A 19536-nucleotide genomic window follows, 5' to 3' on the forward strand; every position below is an offset into this window, starting at 1 on the left:
ATACCCGGTTTGCCCATCAAATCCGCCCAGCCTATCCATTTTGGCAAATAGGCTACCCGGACCGCCCATGTTCGACAATTTTTAGCGACCATCCGCGGGTAACCCGGGTTTTCGAGAACGGGGGCCGAGCCTGGGCTCGGCCCCAATTACCCGAGAACCAGCTTACTACCGGAAGGTACTGGCGCTAAGTAAAAAAAAAACTTAAGAAGCAAATTTTATGTGTCGCGCCAGTACATTCCAGTAGTAAGCTGGTAATCGGGGCCGAGCCCTAAAAGTTAGTAGTGGAATTTGGATGGGAAATGGAAAGATTTGTTCCAAGAAAACCATGTAACAAGTTATTCATAAAATTAAAATTCCAGTTACAATTTCAGTTACAGCTTTTAGCATGGTTATTGAAACAAAAAATGTGCGTTTTGCTATCTTGCTGGAAATCTTTATTTTAAAAAGATCACAGCGTTCACGCAAATTACCCCGAAATGCTGCCATCCAGTGACAAAAAGAATATACAGCAAACTTTTAAAATAGTTACTGCTCCCTAATTATACAAAAAAAAAAAGGTTTAAACGTAATGATACCATGTTTCTTTGCCTCAGCTACACGACCACATCCCTTAGAACGCGGTTATATCATGAACGACGAAGCTGATTACTTGTTTCCATAGATGAAAGGACGCTGTTCTACCAAGAGTTATTGCAACCTGATAAACTGGCAGCGGCTTTTATATTTTAACCCAAACCAACCAGAACACAAAATTCTTGACTATATCGATGTGAGATACTATACATTCTCACACCGTAAACGTAACGTTTGTTTTGCAAGACGTAACAATGTAATGCACTACTTGCAGATTACAGAGCCATTGACAGCCATCCAAATATAAGCAAAAATCCTCCATAAGGTGTGTACTTCCGAATCCAACGTTCTTCAGTAAGGGCATAATAATAGCACGTGCCAGAAAATATCAATGTCCCAAGTACCAAGAGTGTACCAGTCTTCATCCATGTAGAAAAATAAAATTTAATTAGTATTTGCATAGATTATTCAGCATGTTTTTTTAGAATACAGAAGCTCATGTTTGATGTTTAATGTTAATTTAATCTTACTAAGAAACCAACTAATACAAAGTTGTTGCAGGTAAAAATTTTATTGTTACCAGCTGAGGCCGTCGACAAAGAGGGACACCCATAAGTGCAAGTGTATGTAGAAAATGGTATTTGTTGGCTGTCTCGAATACTTGTTTAAACTCACTAGAAACACTTTCTTTTTTTAAAAAAGCTAGCAGAAATTGAATGGTAATCAATCATCTTTTTGAATTAGTCATCACAAGTATATACACACCATGAGCACCATATGCCCCTAATATCACCGCAGCTGCTCCTGAAATACCGGCTAGTTTCAACACGGGATGCGCCACTCGTGCCATTTTCTGCATTTCATTCACTGCTAAATCCGCCTTCAATTGAGCCAAGCGAATGAGTTCTTGTTCAACTTTTGTCGATGGGTTTACGTTTCCAGTCTGTAAGAACAATAAATAATTATGAGCGTCTTATACAACAAGGTTATAATAATAATTCATAATAGGAAAATATAATTTGTAAGGTGACATCGACTATACCGAGCTGGAAAAAATTCCAATCGCACTTTGAACGTAAGAGCCAAAGAAGTTCTTCGTAGCTTCGACAGCATCCATTTCACAACAACATATGTCAGCGTTGCCAAGTCGTAAAAAGGAAACTGAGATATAGGGTTGTGGACTTGTGGTTGTCAAATCATGAAGTAAAATCGAACTTATCTTACGAAAATACTGATTATGGATCATTCGTGTCAATAATGAGGTCATACCATGATATCCATGTTCTTAAGCGATATTGTATTGTAATTACAAAACCAACAAGCATGATCCATCCGCACGGGTTTTACAAACATGAATGACATCCGTCTAAAACAAAATTTTGAAAAAAGTCGAAAAACACAGGTTCATAGAGAACATAGACCAAGATACAATCAAAACTGTCCACTTCGAGACCAAGTATGTATAAATATCTACAGTATTTACAACTGCCACGTTGAATATTGGTGGGATCGAACTGGACAAAAAGACAGGACGGGAAACGTTTTCCAATGTTGCTGAATTACATGTACCAAAAAAGAGAAAGAGTCGGAAAAGAAAAGAAAAATCAAAATGATAAGATAGAGAACACATCCCACCGAACTTGAGATCAATGCTATTCTATTTCATTCTCCCAAGGCACACGTACCTTCAACGTAAGCAAGATTGCACAATGTGCAGCCCATATCCCTTTGTTGTGATCTGTTCCGATAGTTAGCCTCACTTAAACGGTTGTCAAATTTAACAATTTTCGCCATTCCTTCTTTTTCAAATCAATGACATTGACTTTGGGCACGATGACGGTTTGGGACTAATTGGTTGAATCACTGCCATTTGCAAAGGATTCGTAGATTTTCAGGAGTTCGGCGAAAGTGATATTCTTTGCGTGAGCTAGCGCTGCTATAGAATCTTTCATCGCGTGATAAATGATATTCTTGATCTGCAGCTTATCCTCGTGGTTCGTATGCGAATCTGAAAGGTGACGAAACTCTTGCGTCAACTGGAAACAGTGAGCTACCGTCTCGGGCGAGACGAAATCCTCCGCCACTTTGATGCAGCTATGAAGGTTCCGCACCTAAGATAAATTGAAACAGAATTCAAACCCTTTACTCTTCATCCGCACACGATTTATTTATTTACCTGATGGGGCGCTCCGGCGGGAATGAAAACAACATCGCCCAAACATTGAAGGATGGCATAGCCAGCGACTCCGTAATCCGTATATAATCGTTTTCTAAGTTCCCCGTCGAGATACCAGCTTTGGTCGTGAATAGGGTCATGATGCGGCTCTAGACGCTCTCCTCGTTCAAGTGCAACCTAACCAAAAGAAGACATGATATACCGAAAGTGCGACACAAATAAAAATTTACTACTTTTGAAGACAACAATACCTTATTTAAAAAATCGCGAATGCGGTCGGCATCTCTAGCTTGGTAGATGTGCCATAGTGCACCAGGTATTTCGCCGCCAGATTCGACCCTCGTTCGCGTGAGGAAATCGCATCCAGACTCTTCAACCGCCTTAAAAGCCTCTGTAAAAACACAAATAAGGCGATGAAATGGAATGTAAAACAAAAAAGGCAAGAAGATATTAAAAGTGTTACCTTTAATATGCTCTTCACTATTGGCTTCTTTAGGTAACCCTACGTACACCATAACATTGGCCGCGTCCGATACGTCAAGATGAAGATTGGTCGTTCCCTTGGAACATAGCAGCGCCGAGCCGTACGCGTTGTACATCTTTGGGCCGAGATCCGGTCGCACGAAACATTCGGGCAATCGGCCAGCCAAGTTCAAACGACCGTTGCGGTGCGTGTACTCAGCCAGTGGAAGAACCTTCATCAGGTCGCTAAAACGACTTGGCAGCAACTCGGCGAAATCGTCACCGGGTGGCCAGTCCTACGAATATCGGGTGAAAAATTAGATACAAATACATACATTAAATAAACTAAAAACACAAAACTATTTCGTTAAACATACCTTTAATTTAAGTAACATCGGTTGGCCCTTATCATCTTTAAGTCTCTTTGTCAGACGCTCAAAACCTTCCCAAAATTTCTTCATGGGTTGGTTGGGGACTGTGTTTCCGGTCAAACAATTGATGAGGTCATTTTTGACATCACCGAAATCTTTGAGGAATGAGTCCGGATGCCAAATGGCCTGATCCATTAGTTGGGTCACCCCGGAGACCATAACTGGCTGACCTCGTTTCCACGAATCCTGTTACATTGACATTCAGAAAAATAAGGTTAGAGTCTCAGCTGTTTGGGAGCAATTAGAAAATGTGTTACCTGAAAGAGCTTGTAATTGTTTGGGTTTGTTGGGTCGTGCAATCTGAGCAACTTGCCGGTGCAAAGCCAAGAATGTGGAATATCCGGGTAAGCCTTTAACGACTCTGAAAGAACCATGATGCGCGGAGGAAGCATTCCACGACTCAACACCGTTTTAAACGCGTCTCCACGACGCTTGAAATGCACTAGTTCTACATCGACAGCAACTTCTTCGGGCTCCCCATTTGTATCTTTGCTCGTAGCAGTGTGTGCGGTGGCAGTAGACGGATTAGTGGCAGACGTGGCAGCAGGGGCCGTGGCCGAGGCCGAAGCCTCGGGACTAGGCTCGCGATCGACTCCCCTTTCGATGACGCAAGAAATGACGTCCTCAAGGGTTTCCATCCGTTGTCGTTTGGGTACAGGTGGTGCATTCTGTTCAGAATTCTTTCCCGAGCTAGTCTTGGGAGCCGGGCGGATAAGTAATTCTCTAAGAGTGGAGAAATGTTCACCGCCTTCTTCTTCGTCGCTGGGCATATCCGATTCGCCATCGTATCCAACTGCGGTAGTCGATCCATCTGGAGCTTCGCCCTTGGCGGCAAGACCGTAACCGTTCTTGGATTTGCCCGATTTCTTCTCTTTGTTTAAAGCCACATCAGCCAAGACGTTTAAGAGCGACGAACCGATTTGGTTGCCCCCATTTTTGGAATCGCCAGCGGGCTGCGATGGGTTTCCATTGACGGGTTTCACAGATTCCGAATCAACACTTTTCCCTTCAGCGTCACCATTTGATAATCCATCAGATTTAGAGGATCCAGCGTTCGCGTTCTATAGCACAACAACAGAAACATTATAAAACCAATGAATCAATGAGAGTAAAACATAAAGAAATGTCAAATTCAAGATGAACCTTGCAGACGCCATTCGGTCCCGGGTTGACCGAACCATTAGGCTCGATAGTGTTGGCTTCCACGGATTTGTTGCCTTCGGGACAATCACAGAATTCAACTATGTTCCACTGCTTCCGGTAGGAATGCACTAATCGCTCCATACACTCCAGAGCCTTGCCAGCAATGATCTGGGTCGGCATTAACTTATCAGGGTCATGCCCCGATCGACTGGTGCAGTACAACCAACCATGAAGATCACGTTCTTTATCCTTTTCCTGGGAGATGACAAAAGATGTTGAACAAGGTCCACGCAGAGACGGACAAAAGAGCAAGACAAAAACAATGGTTACCTCTTTTTCGTCATCTTTGTTGCCACTTCCATTTCCATTGGTGGGTGATTTGGCAGCTTTTCTCGTTTTGTAGCAATCGATGCACACCACGTAGCCACACTTGCCGCACGCCCAGTGAAAATTAAAAAGTGTCGTTTCGCACACGTCGCACATTTCGCGCACTCCCTGGACAACCCGCTTCCAGGCGATTTGCTGCTGAACGGTGTCGCCGTCCTCTGTCTCAGCTGCCAAAGCCTCAGCCTTGGCTTCTTTCTCCGTTTGAACCATCCAGCAAAACTGATCACCAACGTGAGTAAGAAGGAACAACGACATGTCCACGTCCAACTCTTGCACAGACTTATCCGGTTGAGGCAGCCACAGTCGTAAATCGTCTTCTGACGCATCCCTGAAGGAAGAAGGAATAACAGAAAAAAAAAAAGGCCGGCCATTGGTTTATAGAGAAAATTCAAACATGAAGGTAAAAACACGGATAAACAAAATAAACATACTTTAAAGGATCGGAGAAACCAGCAATTGCCAACTGGCCGGATTTGGTGTATCTTAGACGCCGGAAAGCGTAAAAGCGGCAGAAAATGTTGGCATTGCTTTGCTGTTCGTTTCTGCGACGTTGATGGGGAGTGAGACGACATTCACGGCACTTGGCCAAACGGGGCGCGACCTCCCAGCACGGTGCATCCTGTCGACGAACAAAACAAAAAAAAAAAGAGAAAACCCGTCAATAACAATAAAGATAATCGCAAAAAGCCATCACATCCAGATGGTTATGCTTGTCTGGTTTTCACCTGAAGAAAACTTTCACCGCTCTTCTTCAGCACTGGCACTGGAGGTTTGTTGAACGGATTGCCTGACCCTGATTTGGCATTAGGCCCAGACGGAGACGAATTTCCTGGCGCGGCGGCGCCAGAAGATCCTGGAACTCCTCCCCCCGCTCGTCCTTTACGTACTGGTTGGCCCTCCTTGCTACTGCTACTACTGTCACTGTTCCTCTGACGTCCAGCCAGGGAGCCGCGACCAGCGCCACCCGACTTGCCACCACTCTCTTTGAGTGCCGCTACAGCCCCGCCTTTTTTCGTGCGCCCACCTCCGTTGTTCACATCGTTTTCCGATTCCGATGCCTCCGCTTCTGAACTGCTGCCCCCAGTCGACGAGGCTGGAGTCGCAGACACGGCGGCAGACGCAGCCGCTGCTGCAACAGTTTTGCTTCGCTTATCACGATCCTTATTGGCTGCAGCGGTTGCTCGCGGTTTCCGTTTGCCTCCCGCAGAACCCCCTCTCAATCCGGTCGGCTCACTCTCATCTGTTGCGTTTTGCGGTGAACCGTAACCGTTGATCTCTGTCTTGACAGAAGCAGTTGCTTTCCTAGCCATTTTGAGCGGGCCGGGGCTACTCCGATCGAGTGGCTCCGGTTTGACATCGACACTGTTGAAAGACGGTTTCACAACAACTTCATCTCCACCTGACGAGAAAAAACAAAAATAAGGACGTAATAATTAATTTTTTGCCAACTTTGAGGTCAGATCAATGTAAAAAGGTTTATTAATTTATTTTAGCGAAATAAACGTACCAGTGTGTCGTTGAATCCAAGCCTTCTTTAACTTGTGCACTGCTGGTTTTGCGCTGTTGCTGTTGTTGGACGTAGTGGTATTATTACTACTTCCCGGATTACTCCATGTGGTGTTATTAGACTGCGTCACCGGAATCGGCTCTTGTTTGACTTTGACTTCTTCCTGTTTGACGACAGGTGCCGGAACAACGGGAGGTGACCGGCTTACAGAAGCAGTAACTCGATCTTGTTCAACAAGTGGCGGACAAGACGTAGAAGCCGCCTCGACGCCGGGTTCATTCTTGATGATCATCGGGCGATTAGAAACTTCGGCCGGACGATCGATCGGATTAGAAACTGCAGGTACGGTAGACACCAAGAGAGGAGGAGTATCCGACAGATGGCGTGGAGGAGCCAAACCCATTGAGAAGGTACTGGCTGCATTACTAGGTGGTTTACCTTGACCAGTGCTACCAGTCACGTTGGTATACCCAGCATCAATTAAAGCAGCCACGCTCATCAATGGCGCTCCAGGGAAACCAACTGGCCCAAGACTGGGATAAGCAGGCATGGGAATTTGTGGCGTAGGAGGTGGTGGCTGCTGCTGCTGCTGCTGTTGTTGTTGCTGCTGTTGCTGCTGCTGATGGTGGTGAAGTTGTTGTTGTTGCTGCTGTTGCGGTTCTGGCCGTGTTTTCTTTACTTGCGCTTCACCAGTCGATAGGCGGGCGGATGAAATGAGCGGAATGGGAGAATCTTCCCTGTATGTTCCCAAATCGAGGGGCTGCTGTTGGGGCATCGGTGGTCCAGCAATCGGAGCGCCCCTGTTGCTTGCGGCACTGTTCAAAAGGGGCTGAGGCGGTGGAAGTTGATGAGATAATGGCGAGAAGGCGTTGTGCGGATATATCCTCACATCCCTTTCACGTTCTCGCATCTCACGCTCGCGATCTCGGTCGACGTTACGGGCCGTATGAGCTGGCGGAGGTGCCGATTCCACCTGGTTCGATTTGCTCGGTGTTATCAACGAAAGCGGAATCGTTTGATCCGATCTACACTGGACCGGTGTTCCACTCGCGATTCCCGTCGAGCCAACCACTTGAACGCCGGCCAATCCAGGTCGGCCGTACAGGGTCGTATTTACAGGCCCCAAGTTCTGTTGTTGTTGAAGGGGCGAAGGACTCGTCTTCTTCTGATTGGCAGATGGCGAAGTGCACGGTGCAGGTGCCGTTTGAGGAGCTGGGCTGTACCTCATGGCTGGATAAGCGGGGACGTGCGCGGCCGATGCCACCGCTGCGGGAGACCGAGAAGGAGACACCGAAGGCGGAGGCATGTAGCTATTGGATGGACCGCTACGACCACCGCTGGCGGGATTAGGGCTGTACGGGTGCTGCGACAGGCCAGGGCCAGGACCGGGGCCAGCATAGTGAATGGGATAACCAGAAGCAGCGGACGTTGGAGGCGTCATCTGCGGGTGGGGACTTCGACTCGTACGGTTATTGGGATTGCTGCTATTGTTTCCACTGTTGTTGCTACTGTTGTTGCTTCCTCCGGTAACCAAGCGTGGCGTCTGTTCGTAGGGTTTGTACGACAAAGTGGGTTGACGCTGCTGATCGCGAGGATCTAAACGCTGCTGTTGTTGTTGCTGCTGCTGCTGTTGCAATTCAAATGACCTTTGCATCTGTTCACGATGATCGGGGCGCATGGTATCACGTTCGATTCGTTCACTTGGACCAACAATGACGCCCCCACCTCCAACACCACTGGCGGCTTTGGAATAATCAGCTGCCGAGAGATGATGTTGCTGCTGTTCTGACTTTCTGGGCAAGGATTGCTGCTGCTGCTGCTGCTGTTGTTGTTGTTGCTGATGATGATGCTGAATCTGATTATTCGACGGACTAGGAGCCGTTTGGTATCCCTGGACAGAGAAACTCAAATCAGCCCGAGGGAGTGCAGGGTAAGGATTACTGGAAGGCGGCCCGCCGCCACCACTAGAACTACTCTGTTGCTGGCCGCTGCGAGCAATTCTTTCGCGGTGTTCACGATCTCGATCGATGGCTAAATTGTAGGCAGCCATGTATCTTTCCCGATTGTCCTTGTCTTTGTCACGCTCCTGACTGTTGATATGACTGGGTGGGGCTTGACTACTGCCGCCTCCGCCACCTCCTCCACTCATCGTCATCACTAATTGATGTTGCTGTTGTTGTTGCTGCTGCTGTTGCGGCACCTGACTCTTGACAGGCATAGTCGGGGGATTCCACGGAGCCGACGGTGGAACGCCTCCTCCCCCGGGCCCCGCTCCCGTTTTCAGCTCATTGAATTGTCGATGGTAACGCATCAACGACTCTTCAAAATGTTGATCGACAGCTTGTTTGTGGCGCTCGCGTTCCATACGCTCCTTATCCATTCTCTCGCGTTCACGTTCCCTTTCGCGTTGTTGTTGCTGCTCCTTGGCCTCCAATTCTCTACGCTCCCTTTCACGCTCCCTACAAGAAACACAACGAGTAATTATCAACAACTAATTATCACTCGCTTCAGCTTATCACTCAACCGTGCGCTTATCTCTGGTATAGGCACGATATGATATGCATCTACCAGCCCGATATTTCATCGTTATCAGAACCAACAACAACCATTAAGTTTTGTAATGTCCAATATGGATTACAAAAATGTTACCTTGCCACGCGTTCCAACCTCTCGCGTTCTCGTTCGTGAGCCATATACAATTCCTCGTGAGATGGCTGTCCAGCAGCCGCCACCTGAGCGTGATTGTTGATGAGGTTGTGATGCATCTTCCAATAGATTTCGGCGGCGGCAACAGAATGATGTGGCGAGAAATTGGCCATGTTTGGCGACAAGCCAAATGGCAGGGAACCGGAGTGAGTTAAACCAGTTGGCAGGTAGTGACCGTACATGGTTCCAGGTGGTCCAACACTACCTCCTCCTCCTGCTGCTCCTCCCCCGCCCGCAGAAGCTTGCGAATACGTTGGCTCTGGGGCTCCTCTCTTGATAGCCGCCGTCGATCTGGCAGCAGCCGATGACGGCGACGACGCTGGCGATCTCTTTTGAGCGCCCCCCGCTGGACCGCCGCCACCGCCACGACTGAGATTACTGACACCGCTTTCTCGGTCGCGTTGCTCCCGTTGTTCCTCCTCAAACCGCTCCCTTTCTCGTTCGCGTTCCATGGCGGAAGCTGGCGAGTGAACGGCGGCGGCAGCGGCGGCGGCTGCAGCTGCTGCCGCAGCAGCAGCGGCGGTGTGGCTATTGGAAGCAGCCGAGATTACTGAGTTGTAAGGCCTGTCATGCTGCTGCTGGATAGGCGGAGGAACTGTGGCTCCCGGTGCTCCTGTCCGTGGTGGTACAGGAAATATCACGAGTCCGCCACTACCACCAACACCACCACCACCACCACCGGCTAATCCGCCCGGATAAGACACGCTGGCGTCTTTGCTGATAGTGTTCTTGTCGCGGAGCCGCCCTCCCCTGTCACTCTCCGTGACGGACACAACGGATGGTGGCGCGGAAGTCGCCACGCTGGCGCTGACGGACGACGACGATTCACTACAAACGGCACTACTGCTGCTGCTGCTCGTCGTCGTCTCAGACGATCTCGATCCGACGACTAGCGTCGTTGTTGCTGCACTGACCACGGGGATTATCTCCACCGACGAGGACGACGTCTTGACGGAGGGTAATCCGACAGATTCACAACTATTCGACACTGGACGAGTTGCGATAGCCTTCTCCTCGTTCGGGGCTTCCGGTTTCGACTTGACCGACGAACCGCCTACGACAGCTTCGTCGTCCGATTCCAAAGCGCAGTTCGCCTTGCGTTTCCGTTCTCTGTAACTGTTACTACCACTGCTGTTGCTGCTGCTGCAACTGTTGTTGACCTTGGACGGGCTGCTCCGGATCACCTTGCCTGAATGTTTCCCAATTCCAACAAAAAGAAAAAGAAAATCCGTCAACCAAATTTCACGACACGCAAATGTAATTCTACGGTCTAATAAAAACAACAACAACAATCCTCGTTTTAAAGAAATGACGCCCTCTTTACAGGCCAATAACCTTCAAGTGACGCTTTCTCTTCATCTTTCTAAGCCAATGTTCAAGACCAGGCCAATGATCCACACGCCACAAACAACACAACTATCTCACGAAAAAGAAGAAAAAAAAACGACAACGAAGAAAAGTTCCCGACATAGATTTTTACACGCGCTCGCTCACTCTTGGGAGAAAAATGGAGAGCTCCGGCAAAGCTTAAAAAAGAGTAAGATGTTTAGCAAGAGAGCTGGAGCACGGAAATAGCCGGCTGATACCTACACCAGGTTGGATGAAAAGTCAACACAATAACTTAAAAGTAAACAGCTACGACCCAGACCGTGAAGGAAAGAAGCAACAACATTTTTTTTTGAAGAGATAATTTTTGTTTAATCCGGGTCAACCACTCTAATTTCGATATGTCTAGCCAACAACCCAAACTGGGCAAAAAAAAAAAAAAAACGCTGTGTGTGTGTGTGTCGTTGGCAAGGAATGAAAAGACACCTGGCTTGCCTTTTTGTTTCTCGAAATTGAGCTAGAGGGCGCTCGGATTGGCCTCTCTTGGCAACGGGAACGAGTAAGACGTCGTCGAATCGGCAACGATTTGGCGGAATGCTTTTTGGCTGATGACCTTCCGAGCCAAGAGAGGGTAAGATACCGGGGGTATATACACAATCAGATAATAATCATCCACCCAGAATAGCCTAAAAGAATCTTTTCTCTCCCTCTTTCCTCCTATGTAATCAATAATGGCGGAGGACGAGAGAAACAACAAGTTGTAAGCTGGCAAAAGAGGGGAAAAAAAGAAAAGAAAACAAGAAATGGGAGGAAGAAACAAGAAAGACTGGGAAAACCGGAACGATGGAAAAGAAAGAAAATGTGCTGACTCGAGGGCAGAAGAGATCTATTGTTCCAGCAAAAATTAAAAAGAAGAAGAAAAGTTTAGATTCTCTCTCTCTCTCTCTTTTTCCTTCTCCGTCATGCCACCCTACACCCGTCTTGCATTATTGATCGCCCTTCTCCCATTTTAGGAAAGATAGTTTCCCTTCGCACACTTTTCATCCGTTCTCTTGCCTCTTCCCACCATTCGGCTGAACACGAAACGGCTGACAAAAACAAGGGTGATGGCCAAGATGGCGCAGAGAAAGAAAGAAACATAAAATAAAATAAAAAAAATACATAAAGAGAAAGAAAAAAAAAGAGGCCCTGCGGGCCAGTCACGACGACACGAGATATACACACAGCATACTCAACACACACACACAATTCCATACAAGGTAGTCTCTGTGTGTGTTTCCGTCTATGACCCTTTTGCACATACAAAGGGCTCCCAAATGATTGTCGTTTGATGCCATCGGGATTTTTGGCTGGACCTACAAAACCCGTTAGATTGATGGGGGTGGATATTTTTGACCTCTATTCGACCTTGCCAACACAAAACCCCAACCACACTACACACACTACATACACTACTACACTTTTTTCTTTCTTTCTTCTTCTTCCTTTTTTTTTTTTTTTAGTTCTTAACGCCCCTCAGTTGAGTCCATTTTGCCTCAGGAGCCTCTCCACATAACGAAATGGGTCAGACACACAACTAAACACAAAAGAGGGCGGTCTTGAAAATGAAGAAAAGACATAAATAAATGACCAAATGTGCTATAAGTAACAATAATAGCAATAAACAGAAACTTATTTTTTTTATTTGTTTCGTATGTATGTCTGCAATGGATGGGTGTCCACGTTGCCACATGGACATGATCTATGAAGGTCATACTACACTCGTTTGTTTGAACTACATTCGCCTTTCTCTAAGACATTTAAATTCGACATTGCCAATTCTTTTGCCCTCGAGTTTGGTTCTTAACTTTTTTCATTCTCTCAACAAAACAAGAATTTGAACAACACACACACAAAACGGCTCGAGTGTTGAAGAGAATCAAGGAGGAGTGGCAGACACGATAACCGGTTTCGTTCTTTTATCCCGACTACTCCAAAGTTCACCTTGACCAGGCAATCAAAAAAAAAAGAGACTTACGAAGTAACGGGAGAAAAGTTCCTTTTTTTTTAAACACAGAGGCGACAGAGAGAACCTGCGGACATGTTTCCACCCCTCGTCGCTTTCTTAACCGAAATGCATGGAACTATACGGCCCCGAAGGTATAAGGGAGAAGGTTTATTCTTTTGTCCCTTTCACCAACTTGGTGTGGTGAATTACTGACAAAAAAAAAAAAAAGAAGAAAAGAAAAAACTATTTTCTTTTTCCTTTTAACGATGAAGAGATGCATGGGCCATCTGTTACATCCGGGCAACGTGTGCGTGTGTTTTATCAAATTTAATTGACTAGTGCTACTTACAATAACTAGAGTATCTTTATATGCCTCATCATCTATAGAAATGGCGACTGACAAAGTTGGCAGCCACGCGGCCACGCCGGCAGCTCCCTCACAGAAGCACGACAGGGACACACGAAATAAGCAAGAAAAAGAGGCTAAAACATAGCTTGCTATACCGGAATTGCCACCACTGCATGTAATACACTAGAAAAGCTCGACATTCACTTTGTTTGCCGTTTTTTGATGATGAAGCACAGTCCCCCGAAACGTTTGTATAATGGCGTGGTTCGATCGAGTTAATCCGTAATGTCGTCTTGGCACTGTCACACCAAAAACAACTACACTGTTCGCTAGAATGTGAAAAAGAGAATGAGAGACGTAGAAGAGCACACAGATACACACACACACACACGAGACGGGCAATCACAGCTTGTTCTCCGCCATCTTGGCGCGACTGAACTGAACTGAACCACACAGCTGGATGGGGAAAAGTGTGCGTGTGTGTGTGTGTGTGTGCAATGAGAGGGGGAGGGGGGACCTGAAGGGAGGGAGAATGCCAAGTCAGCCAAGGAGGCTTCGCAGCGACCAATCAGCAGTCGCGGCAAAGCCCCGTGACGTCATGCGGCCCCCTCCTTTTTTTTCTTTCCTTTTTATTTGGCTCAGCCACGACATCGTTTTCCGATGGCAAATTCCACCCAAAAAGAAATACAAGTTTTCTTTTTATTGCCTCCTATCTTATTCTTTCTCAAGTCAAGTAAAAAGCAAAAAAAAAAAATAATAATAATCATAAAAAAGGAGACCCTGATGACAACAAGAGTTTTGTCATCATCGCAAGAAAATGGCGGATTGATGGAGAAATCAAGGCCAACAACACCAAACCGAACTGACTGAGAAGCCAAAATGGCAGGTGTACTGTGTAGAGAGAAAAAGAGAGAGAGAGAGAGAGAGAGGGGCTGCGCAGCCCCGAAACGACGGGACGTGAACGAGATGATAAGATTGCCTCATTCCGTTCGACGCCAGCGGGTTCGAATACCATCCCAAAAGGGAACGGATGAATGCAAAGAGAATGAAAGAGGAGAAACCACCTCTTTTTCTCCCTCTTCTTTCTCTATCCCATCCGGATAACCGGTCAAAGAGAACATTATAAAAAAGAGAGCCGAGAAACTAGCGCGGAACATGGTACTAACTACTATACTTCTTCTTCTAGTAGCAGTTCGTTTAGCAAAGAAAAATAAAATAAACGGAAGGGGTCGTTAAACTTGAATAGTCTATACGGCCATACACAATCGGAAAGATAGAGCACACACACACACACGTACTCGTTTCTATGACAACACCATGGCGGCGGCGGCGGCGGCCGAGTCACCATCGGGAGCAATGACTCACGTTGCCCGCCAGGTGGAGAAAGTTTTTTTTCTTTTCTTTCAATTCTTTAAAGACAAATTTTAAAAGGGGGGCAAGGAGAATTCTTTACGGAATCGGCCATCATCATTACTGAAGGATTTTTTTTTTCTCGTTACAATAAAAGACAAACAAACTCACCGTCTGCGCAACCCACAACAACCCACCACAAACCAACTTGTTTCTACTGAGTCCGGTTGACTATTGAAGCCAAGTCGGTTTGGCGGCACACGGCAGACTCCTCCTCCGGCCTCAAAAAAATAAAGAAAAAAAAGAACACAAAACTTGTGTTGTTGTTGTGCTAGTTTCTAAAACCACCCCTCAACAAAAAAAACAACAACAACAACAACAACAAAAAAAAAGCCCCGGGAAGAAAGCGTCGATCGAATTATACAGGTCTCTCTTTTCCTATGTCTGTCTAATCCCGCATATCGTTGATGACCTTTAGCTTTTTGTTTGTTTTTTTTTTGCTTACTTTTCGGTGTGGTATCGTTCCGGTCTCCTGGGCGGACTGCGGCGACACCACTCCCACGTTTCGTTGCTGGATGGTGAGGTGCTGCTAGACTGACCAACGATGAATGAACCACTTTCCCCGCCTAAGCACATACAGCCAGGTATAAAAAAAAGATTAACTCTTTTTAAAATGCAATCCAATCATCTGTTTTACCTGAGATGAAGCTCTCGAGCGTCTGGATGTGATGCCTACTGTTTCACCTCTCAAGATGGATTCAACAACTAAAAATAAATTCAAAACACGACGTTGTGAAGTTTGATCTCTTAGGCGGTAAAGAATAGCAATAATAATAAATGTTAAGACCTCCTTCTCCTAGCAATTTGATTTGAAGCAAACGAGGGTCTTCGTAGTGCTCTTCAAGCACAGTGTCGTCTGTCAAGGTCAGTTCCTGGTGACGTCAGTAACAACCACAAGAAAAAACAAAAATAAATAATAGAATTGTTGCAATGAACGTGACGGTGCGTGAATTTTGATGGCATACCCCTGTCTCTTCGTCGAGACCGACAATGACGGCCGTGTACCACTGGGTGGCTCCTTCGGACCGGTACACCTGACAACGGTAGCCTACAACGACTGAAGGTGTAGTGACCAGAATCCGCTGCCCGGCTTGAAGTTCCGCCCACTTCCGCACGGCTTCTCTGACTGCCTGTGAGGAAGATGTCGGATGCGATCGATTCTGATGCTCGGCAGGGCTAGACCAACCGAACGACTCCCAATCCTGCTCAAATAAAACGCAAAAAAAAAAAAGGGATGCATTAGAGAAAGAGAAAACCGATTTCCTGATCCTTTTGAAACTTCATTAATAATGAAATCGCATCCTAATGGCGGAATAAATAAAAAAATTATTTCAAAAGTATCTTTCTCTTGAAAACGGATATTCAAAACAAGTTGGGTCTATGGGGTACATCATCTATCTTTTCATTTTATTTTATCATAAGTCGATTGCGACAGTGGCAAGTTTAAAATCAGGCCACTGATTATCGAAAGTTTATTGATAAGATGCGAATAAATCTATTACGGATAACACGAAAGTCGAGTATCGTCCACAGTTTTCCTGTAGGGGTTTCAAATGTTTCATCATTCTGAAATGCAAATGGGATCCCTTAGAACGGAAGTCAGACAAACTATGGACATTTCAAGGTCAATGCAGACACACACACTTTGAACAGTGTCAATATTTGATATGCACGGACCCGTCAAATTGGAATGCTAACGTTTTGCCAGACCGGAAGAACAAAAAAAAAAAAAAAAAAAGAGGGTCTTTATTTTCAAATGTAAAAACGCCAAAGTGAAGCAGAAACTGATAGCACCATGGGGGAGTGAGGGGGGGTTGCCTTTTATGTTTCCTTTTTGGCCAGCAATTTTGATATTCATAGCCTCCTTTGCGGGAGGCGGGAAGCAAAATAGAGCGGGGAGTCACGTGCGCTGCTGGATCTTGCGCACAGCAATGTATAGGGAGAAATACAGACAAACGAGAAAGAGAGCCTGTGTGCTATTTTTATGTTAGCCGGGGTCAACGAGCAAGAGGACGGCCAACGGATCGGTAGAAAGTTTGTTTGTGCGCGTGTATTTTTCTCTTTTCGCTGTCTAAATTTTTACCTGGAAAGGTTGCAGACGAGATGATGGAAGGAAGGAACGCTGCTGGTCCAACAGGAATTCAACAGCCACTAATGACACTGTTTTTTTATTAGCACACGCTGTGTTTTTCTTTCGATCCGATGCTAAATCGGCGCACTGGTTTCGTTTCGTTTCACCGTCACTACGATCAACACTGCCACCAATTGTCCTAGCAACGCCACTCGGATGCAATGATCCGTCGACCTCTTCTTCGTCAACCGGACCAGATGACGTTGGTAATTGAAACACCACACGACTCCGATTCACCAAACTGCTGAACGCCTGCATTAAAGAAGAAAATTTGATTCCAATAATGCGTTACAAGTTTTGTTTTATTCATCGCTTTAATTTTATTCATTGAGAAAATTGTGTTCTGCTACTTCCGCTATTAAATCTTTCAATGTCGACATACCAATGCTGGACAAAGTTGTTGCTGCGTCCCCGCCCACCAAAGGTCGTGCTCGACAAGGAAGACGTGAAACACCCCCGTTTGGTGAATATGGGTCCATTCACGCTGATCCCAGCTTTGATCGTCGTATTCCAGAAGTAACTGCAAAGGGTCGCGAGGATAGAAAGAAGATCGATAAATTAAGAGAACCTTTCCTGTCGATAGCAGATGCATGTGACGTCACAATACAAAAGTTTTTGATTTGATTTTTTTTTTTAAAGGAGCCCCTCACGGAAAACAACAACAAAAAATTGGGAGGGTTGAAGAAGGTGGAGTTTTTCCTTTTTCAGTACGACGCAAGACCGAGTGCAACGGCCGGGATTCTTTTGTTTGTTGTATGTGAGCCGAGAAGGATAGGGACGGGAGCGAAAAAGCCAGTCAAGTGCCTCTTTTTTTTCCCCTTTCTCCAACCGAGAGAGGCGCCCAGGGCATTGAAAATCAATAACTTGGGATCTCCTTTACCCTATGAACGCGGTTCTGCACGGCAACGTATGCTGTAGACAACAGCTCTGTATTGCAACTGGGCACGGCCGTCGGAATGCTACGATCGGTAAACTGTGGAAAATTGGCTCAAAAATACGGAATGTGTGTGTGTGTGTCAGAAAGGGATCGATATTCTCTTTCTTCGAACTAGTTGACCTGTAGAGTCGACACGGATAAACGGCAAAATGTCATGGAAGATCTGTGGGATTTTTTTGGGGGGGGTTCGCTCTCGTGTTAAGTATTGATTCTAATCCCGTTTTGAGTGATGCTGATGAATCTTCTCGGTTCTGGCTACGTTTAAACAAGTCAACGGCCTCTTTTCTCCACTTCATTTTTTGTTTTTAGAAAGTTTCTCTTGTTTCACCCTTTCCTTCTTTCTCTCTACGTTTATCAGACTGGTTTCTAGCTACCCACCAACATTCGTTGCATTAATATTCAACGTCTTCCCTTCTGTTCCAAAAAGGACCGTTGGAACCTGTCCAAACGGCTAAAAGACAAATAAATCATTCCTTTTTCCCTTCATAAAAAGAAAAAAAAAAAACCCTCTTTTTTTCATGTGTGTTTTATGATACAAAAAAATATATTCTTTCAAAGACGTAGGGGAGGTCCTTCTGATCAATCTGGTGACTTTTCGAGTACACCGTGAAACCCTCTCATAATAAACAAAGACTTTGAATCTGCAAACTTTATCCGGCCTAAAATGTCTCATACGTCGTAGTTAGGGAAGCATTAGAAATGCACAAATCCCCACCTCGTGTGGATGCGGAAGCACTCAATGGGGATAGGCTTTTGGGGGAATTGTTTATCACCTGTCGAAAAAAAAAACGAATATTACCTGTACAGGTTTAGTTGGACGAACCCTACTAAACAACATTCTCTGTGTAATCATAACTTTTTTTTTTCTTCTTTCTTGACCGAGAATATCATTAAACAACTTCAAGGTATTCTCTTCTTGTTCCGTTAAATCTCATCAACAAGTAATTGGGTTTTTTCTACGAAAGATATGCATAATAGTTGTAGTAGCTAGTTTTCCCTACTGAAAATTTCGGAAAATAGCCCAAGGAATTCTAAACAACAAAAAAAGTTATTTCGGAACAAAATCATACCTGCAGGTCGTGTTGGTCGGTGTTGTGGTGTGTAGCAGCACGAATCACGCCCGCCCGCCAGGCCCAGCGAGCTGGTTCGTTTTGTGTTGTACGTTGTTGTTGTTGTTGGTGGATGGCACTTTTGATTGGAGATGAAGATTGGCCACCACCGTTGATTGAATTGGATGAAACGCACAAGAACCTCTTGCCGACGATATCCTTACGACAACGGTTTTGCGCCATCGAACGACGACGTATTGCATCGCATTCACGAGAAACGACGCACCAACAACGTCGTCCAACCAGTCATGAATGTGTACGTGAGGTCTCAGGGTTAACGTTCACTCTATAAACGGTAAAATATTGGTCGTATCTGGTTCAAGTAGACGTCGTTTTGCACATTTGATACTGATTTCACCTCACTACGATCACATCTTGTACTTTTGGCAGCAATTCAATAGGAAAACCATGTTTCACACCTAGAAACGCAGAGACGGCGATACGCACAGTTTCAGTCAACGCTTCGCTCAGAACAACTCGCGGGCGGGAATGAGAAACAGGGCTGGAGGCTAAGCAGACATGCAGCGCCTCTGATGGAGGTATTAGCTAACAAGCACGAGCCAGGCAAAGAAGGAGCAAACAAAAAAAGGATGGGAGGGAAAAAAGGGGGATGTGGCTCGAATAGCTGACCCAACAACAGAGTCCACGTAGCGCGCCAAAAAAAACACGAACAACCTGCTGCCATCTATCATCAATCATGAAAGCTTTAAGGAGTAATTTTTTTAATGAAAGAAATATAAAAATGCAAAGATGGATTTTCACGACTACATGCGGAATTTATCAATTAAATGACGTTGCAAAATTATCGGAAATTGCTAACGCCAAACTAGTTTGCATAAATTCGATTTTCACACCATCTAGCGACCCAAAATAACACTACATACCAAAAAAAACCCTTGTGG

General features: G+C 45.7%; 2 protein-coding genes across 2 annotated transcripts; both read right to left on the reverse strand.

The window, feature by feature from the left end:
• Positions 1-701: 701 nt before the first annotated feature.
• Positions 702-1776, reverse strand: LOC116932062 (transmembrane protein 256 homolog). The gene is made up of 4 exons (XM_032939815.2): positions 1616-1776; positions 1339-1516; positions 1154-1275; positions 702-992 (listed from the first exon to the last, which is right to left on the reverse strand). Exons 1-4 carry the CDS (start codon positions 1688-1690, stop codon positions 849-851), a joined length of 519 nt encoding a protein of 172 aa, XP_032795706.2. The 5' UTR covers positions 1691-1776; the 3' UTR covers positions 702-848.
• A 73-nt stretch (positions 1777-1849) lies between these two features.
• On the reverse strand, positions 1850-19117 carry LOC116929829 (probable JmjC domain-containing histone demethylation protein 2C). Its single transcript, XM_032937226.2, has 19 exons — positions 18596-19117; positions 16971-17108; positions 16541-16840; positions 15423-15659; positions 15245-15329; positions 15095-15162; positions 14903-15023; positions 9329-10574; positions 6680-9138; positions 5898-6571; positions 5604-5791; positions 5116-5500; positions 4786-5040; positions 3900-4703; positions 3589-3828; positions 3213-3507; positions 3001-3140; positions 2750-2926; positions 1850-2684 (listed from the first exon to the last, which is right to left on the reverse strand). Exons 1-19 carry the CDS (start codon positions 18815-18817, stop codon positions 2421-2423), a joined length of 8298 nt encoding a protein of 2765 aa, XP_032793117.2. The 5' UTR covers positions 18818-19117; the 3' UTR covers positions 1850-2420.
• Positions 19118-19536: the final 419 nt, after the last annotated feature.

Source organism: Daphnia magna, linkage group LG1 (assembly GCF_020631705.1).
Source record: "Daphnia magna isolate NIES linkage group LG1, ASM2063170v1.1, whole genome shotgun sequence".
Lineage (NCBI taxonomy): Eukaryota > Metazoa > Arthropoda > Branchiopoda > Diplostraca > Daphniidae > Daphnia > Daphnia magna.